Source organism: Coregonus clupeaformis, chromosome 8 (assembly GCF_020615455.1).
Source record: "Coregonus clupeaformis isolate EN_2021a chromosome 8, ASM2061545v1, whole genome shotgun sequence".
NCBI lineage: Eukaryota > Metazoa > Chordata > Actinopteri > Salmoniformes > Salmonidae > Coregonus > Coregonus clupeaformis.
Genome location: NC_059199.1, coordinates 59,687,972 through 59,707,116, shown reverse-complemented (window position 1 = coordinate 59,707,116; position 19,145 = coordinate 59,687,972). Strand labels below are relative to the sequence as shown.

Below are 19,145 nucleotides of genomic sequence, written 5' to 3'. Positions count from 1 at the left end.
CTCTCTCTCTCTCTCTCTCTCTCTCTCTCTCTCTCTCTCTCTCTCTCTCTCTCTCTCTCTCTCTCTCTCTCTCTCTCTCTCTCTCTCTCTCTCTCTCTACCTGATCTGCATAAGGCATCTGTATCTCTCTCTCTCTACCTGATCTGCATAAGGCATCTCTCTCTCTCTCTCTCTCTCTCTGTGACGAGCTAAGGAGAGACATAACAAATCTGTAATACTCTGCGTTCCAAATGACACTCTATTCTCTTATATAGTGCACTACTTTCAACCAGGGCCCATAATAGGGAATAGAATAGGTTGCCAATTGGGACGTAGCCCTGGAAGCAGGTTATTTGTCAAGCAAATGTCCACGGTCACCGTTAGAACTGTTCAAATGGCACTATTTTCTCCTCTCACCTCTGTCTGCAGCGCTGCTTCCAGCAGCAGCGGTAGAGCATTGCTTTCCGTTGCCTAGCAATCGCAGTAAACAAGTCTATCACGCAGTTGCAGCTGTTGCACACAGACAGTTTATTAGGTGGCCGTGACTTGCTATATAAAGCAGGCAGACAGGCATCAAGGCATTCAGTTACTGTTCTATTGAACGTCAGAATGGACAAAATGATTGACCTAACCGACTTTGAGCGTGATATGATCGTCAGTGCCAAGCTAACAGGCGGGCCACAACCAGACAAATAACGGCACAGTACAACAGCATCTCGCACAACTCGTTGATCCTTGTCACGGATGGGCTATTGCAGCAGACGACCACACCGGGTTCCACTCCTAAGCTAAAACCAAGAAGAAGCGGCTCCAGTGGGCACGCCATCACCAACACTGGACAATTGAGGAGTGGCAAAACATTGCCTGCTTCGCCGAATCCCAGTTCCTGTTGCATCATGTTGATAGCAGAGTCAGGATTTGGCGTAAGCAGCATCAGCCTGGTACAGCCTGGTGGCGGTGGAGTACTGGTGTGGGGAATGTTTTCCTGGCACACGTTAGGTCCCTTGATACCAATTGAGCAACGAATGTTTTTCCGACACCATGTAGAATCCATGCCACGAAGAATTCAGGTTGTTCTGGAGGCAAAGTGGGGTCTGAACCGGTACTAGTTAAACTGGCTGGTAAGTGTATTCAACTTCGGTGTTCATCAGTTTCTCTCAGATTCACATTCACTTAGACATTCACTTACAAGAATGGCATTTGGTAGTTCATTTCAGCAGCGATGGTGATTTTAGCATTGTTTTGGCCTCTTTACCAAACGGATAAAACATATAGCCTGCCCTGCATACTAGGCTATAGATACAGATCATGTTTCCAGCGTCAAAGGGAGAGATCGCACATTGGAGGAAGGAGATGGAGACAGTTTGACAGATTAAGGTAGAAAAACGATTGTTTATAACAATCATTCATTTACTCTACTGCTATAGGGTATATTAGATATAGTTACTTTAAAATCCAATAAAATGTTTGCATTACAACGGTTAAATCAAATCACATTTTATTTTTAAGTTATGACTTATGACTTATGACTTATGACGGTTATTGAATTTTGCTCACGGTCTTCATCCATAATCGTCGGTTAAACAATTACCGTGCCAACCCTACTCACTATGTTTAACTGACTTGAACAAACATCTAATTTCGACTTGAGTTTATGCACACACACACACACCCACTCCCTCCCCTTCCCTCGGCTCCGGGCTGCATCCAGCAGCTGGATCTGTCAAAGCTGCAGCCCTGGAGAACCATCGCCTCGACAACCGCAGCCTCTCGACGCCTCGTCACCAAATGGGGCTTTGATCAATAAGACACGACTCTCTAGCCTCGTTAGGCTGCTTTGACTAGGGCCCATAGGTAAAGGGTACCATTTGGGACTCTAATCTTTCCCTCTCTGCCTCTTCAGCACTTCCAGACAGCACAGCCCCAGTGTAGCGTTTCATGGAAAAACATGAACAGAAGTGTATTTATTCAGAGTTATATTTTCTCCAGCTACTCTACAGGGCAATGATGATAATTCAGAGCCGAGACTTTCGAGAGAGAGAGAAACCGGTTCGCAGCACTCGAACGCTTCTCTCGAGCACAAAGCTTTTCTTCAACGAGGTAAAACTTCAAAGTAGATGGATAATATTACAGATGAGTTACTGTGAATAGCATCCTGAAGCTCCTCTCCTCTCCAGTCATGGCAGTATGAATTAAAAAGGGTCATTACACTTGGGAGGAGACTGGGACAACGTCAAAGGATGTATCCCATATGGCACCCTAATCCCTACATAGTGCACTACTTTTGACCAGAGCCCTACTATTCATGGGTTTCACATCAATACATCGCTGAAAGCTCTATGAGGTCCGACTGAACGTTATTTTTTTATTTTGTTTATTTAATTTAACTTTTTTCATGATATCCAATTGGTAGTCCTGGCCGCTGCGACTCCCGTACGGACTCTGGAGAGGCGAAGGTCGAGAGCCATGCATCCTCCGAAGCACGACCCTGCCAAGCCGCACTGCTCGCTTAACCCGGAAGCCAGCCGCAACAATTTGTCGGAGGAAACACTGTACAACTAGCGACCGAAGTCAGCGTGCATGCGCCCGGTCCACCACAAGGAGTCGCTAGAGCGCGTTGGAACAAGGACATCCCGGCCGGCCAAACCCTCCCCTAACCCGGACGACGCTGGGCCAATTGTGCGGCGCCTCATGGGTCTCCCGGTCGCGGCCGGCTGCGACACAGCCTGGGATCGAACCCAGGTCTGCAGTGACGCCTCAAGCACTGCGATGCAGTGCCTTAGACCGCTGCGCCATTCGGGAGGCAACCTGACTGAAAGTTCTACTCAATGCATTCTCAATTGGCGCTGATGAAGATTTTGTCTACAATACATTTCAGTGACTTGGAAGCACAATTACATTTCTAAAGGTAAATAATTAGTAGGAAAACCTATTGTCATCATTGTGATGTCGTCAGATTGACTTTAGAGTAGTTAACGTTGTGAGGGGGGAGCACCAGATTTTAGCTAGCTAACGTTAGCATTGCTAGCTATTTTTAGCTAACTTTGCTAGCTAATGGCAACGTTGCCATCTGTCTAAAGTAAATCTGACGACATCACAATGATGACAAAGTTGTTTCCCACTAATTATTTGCCTACTTTAGCAATGTAATTGTATTTCCAAGACACTGTAGTGTAATTTAGGCAACATCATCATTAACACCTGTTTAGAATGAATGGACAAAGCTAAAAAGTTGTTGCTCAGTCCCCCGAGAACATTCATAACAATGGCGTGACCCGGCCGTGAAACTCATGAATATAGGGAACAGGGTGCCATTTGGGTCATGACCCGGCCGTGAAACTCATGAAAATAGGGAACAGGGTGCCATTTGGGTCATCGTCATAGTGACATGGTCCATTAAACACTATCTAAGAATCTCACCTTCGATACAATACACATTTATTATGTGTATAATAAAACAATGAAATTACTATTACTTATACCACTTCTTTGTATACTCGATTCTGATAGGTCACGAGTAGAAAAAGAGTACCAGTAAATATGTTGTGGATGTTGGAATGTCAGGTAAGATATTTCAGAGAGAACCAAGAACCACTCATAGAATTAGAGTATATTTCTATGTAACCACTCACCATGTGTCTTACAATGGAGATATACAGTACCAGTCAAAGGTTTGGACACACCTACTCATTCCAGGGTTTTTCTTTATTTTTACTATTTTCTACATTGTAGAATAATAGTGAAGACATCAAAATGATGAAATAACACATATGGAATCATGTAGTAACCAAAAAAGTGTTAAACAAATCAAAATATATTTGAGATTTGAGATTCTTCAAAGTAGCCACCCTTTGCCTTGATGACAGCTTTGCACACTCTTGGCATTCTCTCAACCAGCTTCATGCGGTAGTCACCTGGAATGCATTTCAATTAACAGGTGTGCCTTGTTAAATGTTAATTTGTGGAATTTCTTTCCTTCTTAATGCATTTCAGCCAATCCGTTGTGTTGTGACAAGATAAGGGGGGGTATACAGAAGATAGCCCTATTTGGTAAAAGACCATGTCCATATTATGGCAAGAACAGCTCAAATAAGCAAAGAGAAACGACAGTCCATCATTACTTTAAGACATGAAGGTCAGTCAATACGGGAACATTTCAAGAACTTTGAACATTTCTTCAAGTGCAGTCGCAAAAACCATCAAGCGCTATGATGAAATTGGCATTCATGAGGACCGCCACAAGAAAGGAAGACCCAGAGTTACCTCTGCTGCAGAGGATAAATTCATTACAGTTACCAGCCTCAGAAATTGCAGCCCAAATAAATGCTTCAAAGAGTTCAAGTAACAGACACATTTCAACATCAACTGTTCAGAGGAGACTGCGTGAATCAGGCCTTCATGGTCGAATTGCTGCAAAGAAACCACTACTAAAGGACACCAATATGAAGAAGAGACTTGCTTGGGCCAAGAAACACGAGCAATGGACATTTGACCGTTGGAAATCTGTCCTTTGGTCTGATGAGTCCAAATTTGAGATTTTTGGTTCCAACCGCTGTGTCTTTGTGAGATGCAGAGTAGGTGAACGGATGATCTCCGCATATGTGGTTCCCACTGTGAAACATGGAGGAGGAGGTGTGATGGTTTGGGGTGCTTTGCTGGTGACACTGTCAGTGTTTTATTTAGAATTCAAGGCATACTTAACCAGCATGGCTACCACAGCATTCTGCAGTGATACGCCATCCCACCTGGTTTGCGCTTAGTGGGACTATCATTTGTTTATCAACAGGACAATGACCCAACACACCTCCAGGCTGTGTAAGGGCTATTTGACCAATAAGGAGAGTGATGGAGTGCTGCATCAGATGATTTGGCCTCCACAATCACCCGACCTCAACCCAATTGAGATGGTTTGGGATGAGTTGGACGGCAGAGTGAAGGAAAAGCAGCCAACAAGTGCTCAGCATATGTGGGAACTCCCAGCTGAAGCTGGTTGAGAGAATGCCAAGAGTGTGCAAAGCTGTCATCAATGCAAAGGGTGGCTACTTTGAAGGATCTCAAATATAAAGTATATTTTGATTTTTTTTAAACACTTTTTTGGTTACTACATGATTCGATATGTGTTATTTCATAGTTTTGATGACTTCACTATTATTCTAAAATGCAGAAAATAGTAAAAATAAAGAAAAACCCTTGAATGAGTAGGTGTGTCCAAACTTTTGACTGGTACTGTATGTATAATATTGTATACATTACTACATGTCTGCATCCCAAATGGCACCCTGTTCTCTATATAGTGCACTACGTTTGACCAGAGCACCCTATTCCGTACAGATTCCCTAGCATATCACTATATAGGGAATAGGGGCCCATTTGGGATGCACACTATATCTCTCTCACCAGATTGGAGGCCCCTCGGACGGTCTCTGGGTTGAGCATGACGATCTCCGTGGTAACGTGGCCCTCCACCGCCTCTGTCATCTGCTCCACGGTGCAGTTGATTGACGGGTCTTTGATCTTGAACCAGTTGTCTGCGTACCAACCAATCAGGAACCAGACATATTTCTTCCCATAGAGCTTCTCCTTGTACACCTGTAGGATAAAGGGAGAGACAGGAGATAGAAAGAGTGAGAAATGAGATAATTAATGAATGGGAAAGTAAAGAAAGATTGAAGGGGGAGAGAGAGAGATGGGGAGATGGAGGGAAGGAGGGAGAGAAAAGGAGGGAGTGAGTGAAAGGGAAGGTAAAGGAAGCGATGAGCGGGCAGGTGTGTTAGACAGAAGATATCAGAGTGTATGGAGGAGGAGAGAACAAAAAGACAGAAGATATCAGAGTGTATGGAGGAGGAGAGAACAAAAAGACAGAAGATATCAGAGTGTATGGAGGAGGAGAGAACAAAAAGACAGAAGATATCAGAGTGTATGGAGGAGGAGAGAACAAAAAGACAGAAGATATCAGAGTGTATGGAGGAGGAGAGAACAAAAAGACAAGATATCAGAGTGTATGGAGGAGGAGAGAACAAAAAGACAAGATATCAGAGTGTATGGAGGAGGAGAGAACAAAAAGACAAGATATAAGAGTGTATGGGGGAGGAGAGAACAAAAAGACAAGATATCAGAGTGTATGGAGGAGGAGAGAACAAAAAGACAAGATATAAGAGTGTATGGAGGAGAGAACAAAAAGACAAGATATCAGAGTGTATGGGGGAGGAGAGAACAAAAAGACAAGATATCAGAGTGTATGGAGGAGGAGAGAACAAAAAGACAAGATATCAGAGTGTATGGAGGAGGAGAGAACAAAAAGACAGAAGATATCAGAGTGAATGGAGGAGGAGAGAACGAAAAGACAGAAGATATCAGAGTGTATGGAGGAGGAGAGAACAAAAAGACAGAAGATATCAGAGTGTATGGGGGAGGAGAGAACAAAAAGACAGAAGATATCAGAGTGTATGGAGGAGGAGAGAACAAAAAAGACAGAAGATATCAGAGTGTATGGAGGAGGAGAGAGAACGAAAAGACAGAAGATATCAGAGTGTATGGAGGAGGAGAGAACAAAAAGACAGAAGATATCAGAGTGTATGGAGGAGGAGAGAACAAAAAGACAGAAGATATCAGAGTGTATGGAGGAGGAGAGAACAAAAAGACAGAAGATATCAGAGTGTATGGAGGAGGAGAGAACAAAAAGACAAGATATCAGAGTGTATGGAGGAGGAGAGAACAAAAAGACAAGATATCAGAGTGTATGGAGGAGGAGAGAACAAAAAGACAAGATATAAGAGTGTATGGGGGAGGAGAGAACAAAAAGACAAGATATCAGAGTGTATGGAGGAGGAGAGAACGAAAAGACAGAAGATATCAGAGTGTATGGAGGAGGAGAGAACAAAAAGACAGAAGATATCAGAGTGTATGGGGGAGGAGAGAACAAAAAGACAGAAGATATCAGAGTGTATGGAGGAGGAGAGAACAAAAAGACAGAAGATATCAGAGTGTATGGAGGAGGAGAGAACGAAAAGACAGAAGATATCAGAGTGTATGGAGGAGGAGAGAACAAAAAGACAGAAAACAAATACTGAAAATCTAGAGAGAATGATGCGAGCCGTGAGCAATACAAGCTGGAATCAAACCTTTCCAAAAAGACACAAAAAAGGATATTGTCATTCAGCAAACATTTTAAAGATATCAATCCACAGAGTTGTGAACGGCAAACTTAGCTTCTGTACCTCGCAGAAAACTTTTCTGGCTTCTGTCTCGTAGAAGAGCCCCACAATGATTCTGGCATCTTGCCGCTGGGGATTCAGAGAGGGGATGAAAAGTCTTACACAGAGTCACACAGGAGACGGGAATACACAACACAAACACGGGAAACAGGAGGGTTTCGGCCGATAACTCCACCAATAACCGATATTCAATAAATAGGATGAAAAAAGGGACTCTCGTGCTCATCAGAACACTTTCTGACATGTTCGTGATGGGTCAATGTATAAAATCAATATTTTAAGCATAGTTAAAACAAGTTATTGGACAATTGCTATTTTGGATGGCAATTTAGGATAATTCAGTGTGTGAAAATGACACTTTTTAATTTTCCCGCTGTAAAACAGTATATTTGCAGATGTGTGCTACATTCATGTTGTTACCATGGTTCCTACAGCGATGGCCAATTAATATCACACATAAAACTAGGCCAATTAATATCACACAAAAAACTAGGCCAATTAATATCACCAAAAAAAATTGGCCGATTAATATCACACAAAAAACTAGGCCAATTAATATCACACAAAAAACTAGGCCAATTAATATCACACAAAACCCCAGGCCAATTAATATCACACAAAAACCCCAGGCCAATTAATATCACACAAAACCCCAGGCCAATTAATATCACACAAAAACCCCAGGCCAATTAATATCACACAAAAACCCCAGGCCAATTAATATCACACAAAAACCCCAGGCCAATTAATATCTCACATAAACCCCAGGCCAATTAATATCTCACATAAACCCCAGGCCGGTATGCCAGGAAAGGTTATGCTGAATAGGCACCAGTCAGGAAGAAAGCACATTTGACACCGGAGGAGGAGAGAAGAGGGAAGGAGGGAGAGGGAGGACAGGGTGAGGGAGGAGGGATGAGGAACGGAGAGGTAGAGCGAGGTGAAGGGAGGAGGGATGGGGAACGGAGAGGTAGAGAGAGGTGAAGGGAGGAGGGATGGGGAACAGAAAGGTAGAGAGAGGTGAAGGGAGGAGGGATGGGGAACAGAAAGGTAGAGCGAGGTGAAGGGAGGAGGGATGGGGAACGGAGAGGTAGAGAGAGGTGAAGGGAGGAGGGATGGGGAACAGAAAGGTAGAGAGAGGTGAAGGGAGGAGGGATGGGGAACAGAAAGGTAGAGCGAGGTGAAGGGAGGAGGGATGGGGAACAGAAAGGTAGAGCGAGGTGAAGGGAGGAGGGATGGGGAACAGAAAGGTAGAGAGAGGTGAAGGGAGGAGGGATGGGGAACAGAAAGGTAGAGAGAGGTGAAGGGAGGAGGGATGGGGAACAGAAAGGTAGAGAGAGGTGAAGGGAGGAGGGATGGGGAACGGAGAGGTAGAGGAGGGTAGAGAGGGGTCAACCCTACTCTTCAATTAACTTGAGTCTCTTCAAAATAAAAGACAGGGTTTCCAGTAACGCCCGCCCTGTGTTTCTGTGATTATGTCTGACGTGTTACGCCAGCCGGGGCCCTTGCTGCTCCTGTGGACTAATGGTGTGTGTGAGAGGCTCTCTGGGGTTTGTTCACCAAGCTCCGACGTGATTGATCTCATGTGTTCAATCACCTGCCGGTTGCCATGGCAGCAGGGGGGGATAAACCAGGGAGAGAGGGAAGGAGGCACCTTGAGGTTCTTGACAGCTGGAGCCGGGTCGGTGAGGAAGCTCTGGCGAACGCTGATCTCTATCCCGGCCTCCTTGGTCCTCGTCTCTAGATCATCCAGCGTCTGACGGAGAGATAAAACATGAAAACAGCCAGCACTCACTTCATTCAGATGTTTTGTTTTGTATTTTCAGTACAACATGTCTTGACAGAACAGACAGACACATAGACAGACAGACAGACAGACAGACAGACAAACAGACAGACAGACAGACAGACAGACACAGATCAGGGCTGGCTCCAGGCATAAGCGAAATGAGCCGAACTCATTCGGGTTCTCAATTTTGATTCCCAGTTACATTGTTTTTCAATTTTGCGGCAAGTAGAGATTGTGTGAGCAGTAATAGGACCAAAGATTAGTTGACATTGTTTAAGGGATATATCAGTGGAGACCACCTCTTCCAGATCAATAGGAGACACCATATTACATTGTTTAAGGGATATATCAGTGGAGACCACCTCTTCCAGATCAATAGGAGACACCATATTACATTGTTTAAGGGATATATCAGTGGAGACCACCTCTTCCAGATCAATAGGAGACACCATATTACATTGTTTAAGGGATATATCAGTGGAGACCACCTCTTCCAGATCAATAGGAGACACCATATTACATTGTTTAAGGGATATATCAGTGAAGACCACCTCTTCCAGATCAATAGGAGACACCATATTACATTGTTTAAGGGATATATCAGTGGAGACCACCTCTTCCAGATCAATAGGAGACACCATATTACATTGTTTAAGGGATATATCAGTGGAGACCACCTCTTCCAGATCAATAGGAGACACCATATTACATTGTTTAAGGGATATATCAGTGGAGACCACCTCTTCCAGATCAATAGGAGACACCATATTACATTGTTTAAGGGATATATCAGTGGAGACCACCTCTTCCAGATCAATAGGAGACACCATATTACATTGTTTAAGGGATATATCAGTGGAGACCACCTCTTCCAGATCAATAGGAGACACCATATTACATTGTTTAAGGGATATATCAGTGGAGACCACCTCTTCCAGATCAATAGGAGACACCATATTACATTGTTTAAGGGATATATCAGTGGAGACCACCTCTTCCAGATCAATAGGAGACACCATATTACATTGTTTAAGGGATATATCAGTGGAGACCACCTCTTCCAGATCAATAGGAGACACCATATTACATTGTTTAAGGGATATATCAGTGGAGACCACCTCTTCCAGATCAATAGGAGACACCATATTACATTAATTAAGTGATATATCAGTGGAGACCACCTCTTCCAGGGCAACAGGAAACACCATATTTCTCTCTATACTCAGCCAGTGGGCGGAAGAATGATGACTAAACCAATTTAGGATGGGGCAAAATGCTAGTGCTGGAAATACTATTTCAAATTTGGTATGGATAGTCCTCCTACGTCTTTCCCTCGTTGTATGTTTGTTAATTTTATCCGGGATCACTTACCTTCCCATATGAATTTTGAAACTGCACTATGAACTTTATCCCAATAGCCAAAAGGGGGAGACATGGGAAGCTTTGAACTACTGATATTCCGCCGTAGCAATATAAAATAAAATAAAATAACATTTTATTGGACACATACACGTGTTTAGCAGATGTTATTGCAGGTGTAGCGAAATGCTTGTGCTTCTAGCTCCGACAGTGCAGTAATATCTAACAATTTCACAACCTATACCCAATACACACAAAACTGGTAAGGAATGGGATTTAAGAATATATACATATATAGACAAGCAATGACAGAGCGGCATGGACTAAGATACAGTAGAATATTATAGAATACAGTATATACATATGAGATGAGCAGTGCAAGATATGTAAACATTATTAAAGTGACTAGTGTTCAATTTCTTAAAGTGGCCAGTGATTTCAATAGGCAGCAGCAGCCTCTAGTGTGCTAGTGATGGCTATTTAACAGTCTGATGGCCTTGTGATAGAAGCTGTTTTTCATTCTCTTGGTCCCAGCTTTGATGCACCTGAACTGACCTCGCCTTCTGGATGATAGCGGGGTGAACAGGCAGTGGCTCGGGTGGTTGATGTCCTTGATGATCTTTTTGGCCTTCCTGTGACATCGGGTGCTGTAGGTGTCCTGGAGGGCGGGTAGTTTGCCCTCTGGAGAGCCCTGCAGTTGTGGGTGGTGCAGTTGCCGTACCAGGCAGTGATACAGCCCAACATGATGCTCTCAATTGTGCATCTGTAAAAGTTTGTGAGGGTTTTAGGTGCCAAGCCAATTTTCTTCAGCCTCCTGAGGTTGATCAGGCTCTGTTGCACCTTCTTCACCACACTGTCTGCGTGGGTGGACCATTTCAGTTTGTCAGTGATGGGTACTCCAAGGAACTTGAAGCTTTCCACTTTCTCCACTGCGGTCCCGTCGATGTGGATAGGGGGGTGCACCCTCTGCTGTTTCCTGAGGTCAACGATCATCTCCTTTGTTTTGTTGATGTTGAGTGAGAGGTTATTTTCCTTACACCACACTCCCAGAGACCTCACCTCCTCCCTGTAGGCGGTCTCGTCATTGTTGGTAATCAAGCCTACTACTGTTGTGTCATCTGCAAACTTGATGATTGAGTTGGAGGCGTGCTTGGCCACGCGGTCATGGGTGAACAGGGAGTACAGGAGGGGCCCCAGAGTGGAGGATCAGCAAAGTGGAGATGTTGTTTCCTACCTTCACCACCTGGGGGCGGCCCGTCAGGAAGTCCAGGACCCAGTTGCACAGGGCGGGGTTCAGACCCAGGGCCTCGAGCTTAATGATGAGCTTGGAGGGTACTATGGTGTTGAATGATGAGCTATAGTCAATGAACAGCATTCTTACATAGGTATTCCTCTTGTCCAGATGGGATAGGTCAGTGTGCAGTGTGATGGCAATTGCATCGTCTGTGGATCTATTGGGGCGGTAAGAAAATTGAAGTGGGTCTAGGGTGACAGGTAAGGTAGAGGTGATATGATCCTTGACTAGTCTCTCAAAGCACTTCATGATGACAGAGGTGAGTGCTACGGGGCGATAGTCATTTAGTTCAGTTACCTTTGCTTTCTTGCAATATATTCATTTTGATAATATATATTCAGCCGCTTAAAGCAAATGGGATGTTAGTCCATCTACTGAGGTCGGTTTTAATTGATTTGAGCGTTCTGTTAACGTTCTGGCAATGGTTTTATCTAAGGAAGGAAATATATCTACTCCCAAATATTTTAAATGGGAAACTATTGGGATTCCATAAGTAGAGATGGAGCCCTCCATCGACGTCTTGAGAGGCAGTAGGGCTGATTTGGTTAGACTAATTTTATAACTTGAGATGAAGCTGAATTTATCTATGATCTTCAATGCGTTTTGGGAGTGATTGGAATTCACTGTCTAGATATAGTAGACGTTCGTCCTCATATAATGACATGAAGTGATCAGTAGCTTTGAGGGTAATTGGTGTTATTTCCTTTGATTGGTGAATTGCCTGGGCCAGGGGTTCCGTGGATAAGAAGAATAGCAAAGGAGAAATTGGATCACCTTGCCTGCTGCTTCTAGTGATTCTGAACAGAACAGAGCAGATTTTGCCTGTTAAAACTATGGCTGAGGAATTGGCATATTGTTTTTGCATCACTACCCCAAGTTTTCATATGTGGGTCAACTACGACCCGTATTTCATATGGAATTCACTGCATTGCACTCGTCAAACTGATCTTTCTTTTTTGCTACAACAATAAAATCCAACGTTATTAATAAAGTATTTATTCAACATCTTGTTTTTAATGTTCATTAATCACAGTTTTCATTTCTCCTTTTTAACTCATTGAGTAAAAGGAGTTTCATAAGGAGGCCCATAAGAATGTTGCCAGATATACAACCAAAATGGTTTTACGGATGGTGGATGAGGAAGCCATTGGTGCCTCTGACTCAGAATCTGAGGTATCCAATTCAGATGACACAGACTATGTGCCTGTGGGTCAAGTTGGAGTTGTGGATGCACCTGGTAGTTCAGCTGTTCTAGATGATTCTACAGATGGGGAGGACTCCTCTAAGGAGGAGAGTGAAAACTAGTCAAATAGACTGAGTAAAAAAGGGGTCTTAATGGAGTGAACACCCCCCCCACTAAAGGCAGGACCAGAAGCCATTACATCCTGAGGAGCTGCCCAGGGCCTGTGCCGGGGTCAACAGTTGTGTCACCAAAAGATGCCTGGGAGTTGTTCATTAGTGACAACATCATCGAGGAGGTCCTAAAGTGTACACATTTAGAAGGACGGAGACCAGCAACAGCAAAAGGGAAAGAGTGGAGAGAGGTCAACAAAGAGGAACTAAAGGCATTTATTGGTTTAACCCTCCTCGCCGGCTTGGAGAAAAGCTGGGATGTCTCCACACGGGAGCTATTAAGACCCCTTTTTTACTCAGTCTATTTGACTAGTTTTCACTCTCCTCCTCAGAGGAGTCCTCCCCATCTGTAGAATCATCTAGAACAGCTGAACTACCAGGTGCATCCACAACTCCAACTTGACCCACAGGCACATAGTCTGTGTCATCTGAATTGGATACCTCAGATTCTGAGTCGGAGGCACCAATGGCTTCCTCATCCACCATCCGTAAAACCATTTTGGTTGTATATCTGGCAACATTCTTATGGGCCTCCTTATGAAACTCCTTTTACTCAATGAGTTAAAAAGGAGAAATGAAAACTGTGATTAATGAACATTAAAAACAAGATATTGAATAAATGCTTTATTGATCCACTGCAGAATCCAATGTATAAGGCCACCATGTCGGTCGGAAGATATGAGGATATTTGTCGCTACCTGAGGCTTGATGACAAGAGGACCAGAGTGTTCAGAGAGGCAACGGACCACCTGGCAGCCTTCCGGTATGTGTGGGACTTTTTCCTAGCAAACTGTAGAGCAGGTTTCCTCCAGACGTGACGCTTGGCATTCTGGCCAAAGAGTTCAATCTTGGTTTCATCAGACCAGAGAATCTTGTTTCTCATGGTCTGAGAGTCCTTTAGGTGCCTTTTTTTGTCAAACTCCAAGCGGGCTGTCATGTGCTAACTGTGCCACTAGAGATCCTGGTTCGAATCCAGGCTCTGTCGCAGCCGGCCGCGACCGGGAGACTCATGGGCGGCGCACAATTGGCCCAGCGTCGTCCAGGGTAGGGGAGGGAATGGCCGGCAGGGATGTAGCTCAGTTGATAGAGCATGGCGTTTGCAATGCCAGGGTTGTGGGTTCGATTCCCACGGGGGGGCAGTATAAAAAAAGATGTATTCACTAACTGTAAGTCGCTCTGGATAAGAGCGTCTGCTAAATGACTAAAATGTAAATGTAATGTGCTTTTTACTGAGGAGTGGCTTCCGTCTGGCCACTCTACCATTAAGGCCTGATTGTTGGAGTGCTGCAGAGATGGTTGTCCTTCTGGAAGGTTCTCCCATCTCCACAGCAGAACTGAGGCAATGGAAAGATGTTGGGTGATGAAAGAGAGCCATGCCACCACCACTCAGAGCAGCCAGAAGAAGAAGAGGTGCCAGCTCTGCCCAAACACAAAGGATAGAAAATCAGCTGCTGGTGTTCTCAGTGCAACACACCCCATCTGCGAAGAGCACAGTCACATGCTTGTGGTTTATAACTAATGCATGGACTAAGACAGCATAAGTAAGCATATGTTCCTTTTAGTGTTTATGTTTTAGTGTTGTCGTTTATATTGATGATGTTGACGATTGATGATTGCTGATATTATAATGTTGTTGAATGTGAAACTTTGATTGTAAGAAAAACGTGCTAATATGTTGAATAGCCTATATTAATTTTCATAATATGTTATCATTGAAATGTGTATCAAACTGTTGAAGAGCAACTAAAAACATTTCAAACAATAAAATAATGATTGAAAGGTCCAAATCATCACTCAAAATAATTATGTTCCACAAAATTGATAGTATAAATAATAATATGCCATTTAGCAGATGCTTTTATCCAAAGTGACTTACAGTCATGCGTGCATACATTTTTGTGTATGGGTGGTCCCGGGGATCGAACCCACTACCTTGGCGTTTCAAGCGCCGTGCTCTACCAGCTGAGCTACAGAGGACCACCAAATAAAACAGAGATATTACATTATCGGGTCATTTTGACCCGGCATATGCATTCTTGGGACGTCATGTTTACGATGCATCCTAAGGTTGATGAAATCTGAGCTAATTCCCATATATTCCAAGACAGACCAGAGATATGACCATTCTAGTCTATCAAAAAGGAGCTGTTGTTTCTGATGAAGCATTTAAGATATGTAATAGTCGGCTGAGGTTATCCGAGGATAAATGTTTTTTTAACAAGAACGCTTTTGGTCCATGTGGACCAATTTGGGTAAGCAAGTCTCGAGACGGGATGACAACCTTTTGGAAAAACAGTTTTAATATCTGTGTTTATTAAAGATAGGGGGCGATAGTGAGGGCACTGGGTGGCATCCTTACCTTTTTTTCATGAACCTTTGTGAACAGCTGTGTTAATCATTTCTAGCAATAGTGTACCTCATTGATTCCGAATTTTTAAATAGACCTCACGGGGAATACCATCCAGGTGATTTGACTCTATTCATGCTATCCAATGCTCTACATTTTACATTTTAGTCATTTAGCAGACACTCTTATCCAGAGCAATTTACAGTTAGTGAGTGCATACATTTTCATACTGGCCCCCCGTGGGAAATGAACCCACAACCCTGGCATTGCAAGCGCCATGCTCTACCAACTGAGCTACAGGGGACTAATTGCCAGTAGGTGTGGTGATCAGACAAGCTGATATATCGAATTTCTGTTTTCTTAATTTTTTGAAAATAGAGATTTAGATAATATTATAGAATGCCTGCTTGAGTAGAAAGTGTACTCATTTGCTTTTGGATTATGTGCTCGCCAGGCATCAGTGAGGTTGCAATCAGAGAATATACTGTATGTTGGAGTCTTGGTTGCGTGTAGATTGTAGTTGGTCTTGTTAGATTTGTCCCGCATGACCGAAATGGCAATTCATGTCTGTCACAATAACCAGATGTAATTCAGTTAATACTAACAATATGCTATTCAGAGAATCAAAAAACGTAGGATCATATGAATTTGGAGCATACACAATAATAAAGGCAATTTTCTTTCCATTATGGATTAATTTAAGGAAAGTGATTCTACCTTCTTGGTCTTCTCCTTTACCCAAGATGGTGATTTTGAGTTTCTCATGTATTATTTTGAGTTTCTCATGTATTATTTTGAGTTTCTCATGTATTATTTTGAGTTTCTCATGTATTATTTTGAGTTTCTCATGTATTATTTTGAGTTTCTCATGTATTATTTTGAGTTTCTTATGTATTATTTTGAGTTTCTCATGTATTATTTTGAGTTTCTCATGTATTATTTTGAGTTTCTCATGTATTCTTTTGAGTTTCTCATGTATTATTTTGAGTTTGTCATGTATTATTTTGAGTTTCTCATGTATTATTTTGAGTTTGTCATGTATTATTTTGAGTTTCTCATGTATTATTTTGAGTTTCTCATGTATTATTTTGAGTTTGTCATGTATTATTTTGAGTTTGTCATGTATTATTTTGAGTTTGTCATGTATTATTTTGAGTTTCTCATGTATTATTTTGAGTTTGTCATGTATTATTTTGAGTTTGTCATGTATTATTTTGAGTTTGTCATGTATTATTTTGACTTTGTTATGTATTATTTTGACTTTGTCATGTATTATTTTGAGTTTCTTATGTCATTATGATTACACCTTTAGTTTTGTTTGGGGCTATTTTTTTTTGATTGGGGCTATGTGGATGATGTAGAACATAATTGTGTAAAGTTAGTGTGGGAGAGGTGGAAAAACTATTGTTATCGATCAATAATGACAAACCTCCTGGCATTGACAACTTAGATGGAAAGCTACTGAGGATGGTAGCTGACTCTATAGCCACTCCTATCTGTCATATCTTTAATCTGAGCCTAGGGGAAAGTCTTTGTCCTCAGGCCTGGAGGGAAGCCAAAGTCATTCCGCTACCCAAGAGCGGTAAAGCGGCCTTTACTAGTTCAAACAGCAGACCTATCAGCTTGCTGCCAGCTCTTGGCAAACTGTTTGGAAAAAACGGAGGGACCAAATTAAATGCTACTTCTCTGTAAACAAATTAACAACAGACTTTCAACATGCTTATAGGGAAGGGCAGTCAACATGTACTGCACTGACGCAAATGACTGACGATTGGTTGAAAGAAATTGATAATAGGAAGATTGTGGGAGCTGTACTGTTAGATTTCAGTGCAGCCTTTGATATTATTGACCATAACCTGTTGTTGCAAAAACGTATGTGTTATGGCTTTTCAACCTCTTCAACCTCCATATTGTGGATTCAGAGCTATCTATTTAATATAACTCAGAGGGTTTTCTCCAAGGGAAGCTTCTCTAACATGTAAAGTGTGGTGTACCGCAGGGCAGCTCTCTAGGCCCTCTACTCTTTTCTATTTTTACCAATGACCTGCCACTGGCATTAAACAAAGCATGGGTGTCCATGTATGCTGATGATTCAACCATATACACATCAGCAACCACAGCTAATGAAGTCACTGAAAACCTTAACAAAGAGTTGCAGTCTGTTTTGGAATGGGTGGCCAGTAACCTCAGCTGAGTCTGGTAACTTGTTGAAGAAGTTGAGCAGACTAAATTACTTGCTGTCACCTTAGATTGTAAACTGTCATGGTCAAAACATAAAGATTCAATGGTTGCAAAGATGGGGAGAGGGCTGTCTGTAATAAAGAGATGCTCTGCTTTTTTGACACCACACTCCACAAAGGAAGTCCTGCAGGCTTTTATCTTATCTTGATTATTGTCCAGTCATATGGTCAAGTGCTGCAAAGAAAGACCTAGTTAAGCTGCAGCTGGCCCAGAACAGAGTGGCATGTCTTGCTCTTCATTGTAATCAGAGGGCTAATGTTAATATTATGCATGCCAGTCTCTCTTGGCTAAGAGTTGAGGAAAGACTGACTGCGTCACTTCTTGTGTGTTTTGGAAAATCCAAATTGTGTGCATAGTCAACTTACACACAGCACTGACTGACATACACACTTACCCCACCAGACATGCCACCAGGGCTCTTTTCACAGTCCCCAGGTCCAGAACAAATTCAAGGAAACGTACAGTATCATACAGAGCCATGAGTGCATGGAACTCCCTTCCATCTTATATAGCGCAAGTGAACAGCAAACCTGGTTTTAAAAAACGAATAAAGCAGCACCTCACGGCAAAACACCTCTCCCCCATGTGACCTACTTGTTGTGTGTATGTACTGACATGTATGTGTAACTGATAGATACACACACACTACATGTTCATGTTTTTAAATGTATGTAAATTGTAAAGTATTTTGTCTGTAATGTCTTTTTCGTTATATGTCGGACCCCAGTAAGACCAGCTGTCGCCATTGGCGTTGGCTAATGGGGATCCTAATAAATCAAATCAAATCAAAATCCTTAAGGAGCAAGTGTGTTTCTTGGAGCACTGCTATGTCAACATGGTTTCCTGCTAGAAAATCAAGACAAGATGTTTGATAGGATAATTTAAGCCTTTCCAATTCCAAGAGAGAATAGCTAGCGTTGCCATTGTTTTCCAGAAAGGAATGTTATATTAATGATGTAATTGTTATCTTTAATGTTGATAAGCACATGGATGTGTAACAAAAAACAGGACCAGCAGGGAAACTCCCCCATTAGTCATTCCCCTCCCTGTAAAACATCCCCTTGATGAGTTAGGGTGGCTATCTATCAGACTGGATGAGTTAGGGTGGCTATCTATCAGACTGGATGAGTTAGGGTGGGTATCTATCAGACTGGATGAGTTAGGGTGGCTATCTATCAGACTTGATGAGTTAGGGTGGGTATCTATCAGACTGGATGAGTTAGGGTGGGTATCTATCAGACTGGATGAGTTAGGGTGGGTATCTATCAGACTTGATGAGTTAGGGTGGGTATCTATCAGACTGGATGAGTTAGGGTGGCTATCTATCAGACTTGATGAGTTAGGGTGGGTATCTATCAGACTGGATGAGTTAAGGCGGGTATCTATCAGACTGGATGAGTTAGGGTGGGTATCTATCAGACTGGATGAGTTAAGGCGGGTATCTATCAGACTGGATTAGTTAAGGCGGGTATCTATCAGACTGGATGAGTTAGGGCGGGTAGTGAAGAAAAATGAAAAGAGTGAACATAACAACAGATATGCCTAAACAGTCAAATGGAAACCGTAGCA

At 42.7% G+C, this 19,145-nt stretch overlaps 1 protein-coding gene across 10 annotated transcripts in view; it reads right to left on the bottom strand.

Annotated features, from left to right (window-relative positions):
* Positions 1–19,145, bottom strand: part of LOC121572235 (gamma-aminobutyric acid type B receptor subunit 1-like) — a 138,080-nt gene that overhangs the window by 88,054 nt on the left and 30,881 nt on the right. For all 10 annotated transcript variants that reach the window (XM_045222109.1, XM_045222113.1, XM_045222114.1 and 7 more), the window contains exons 4-6: positions 8,848–8,949; positions 7,197–7,262; positions 5,377–5,568 (exon numbers count right to left, since the gene is read on the bottom strand). In XM_045222109.1, the coding sequence (XP_045078044.1) occupies positions 5,377–5,568; positions 7,197–7,262; positions 8,848–8,949 (360 nt within the window). The remainder of the gene's footprint in view (positions 1–5,376; positions 5,569–7,196; positions 7,263–8,847; positions 8,950–19,145) is intronic.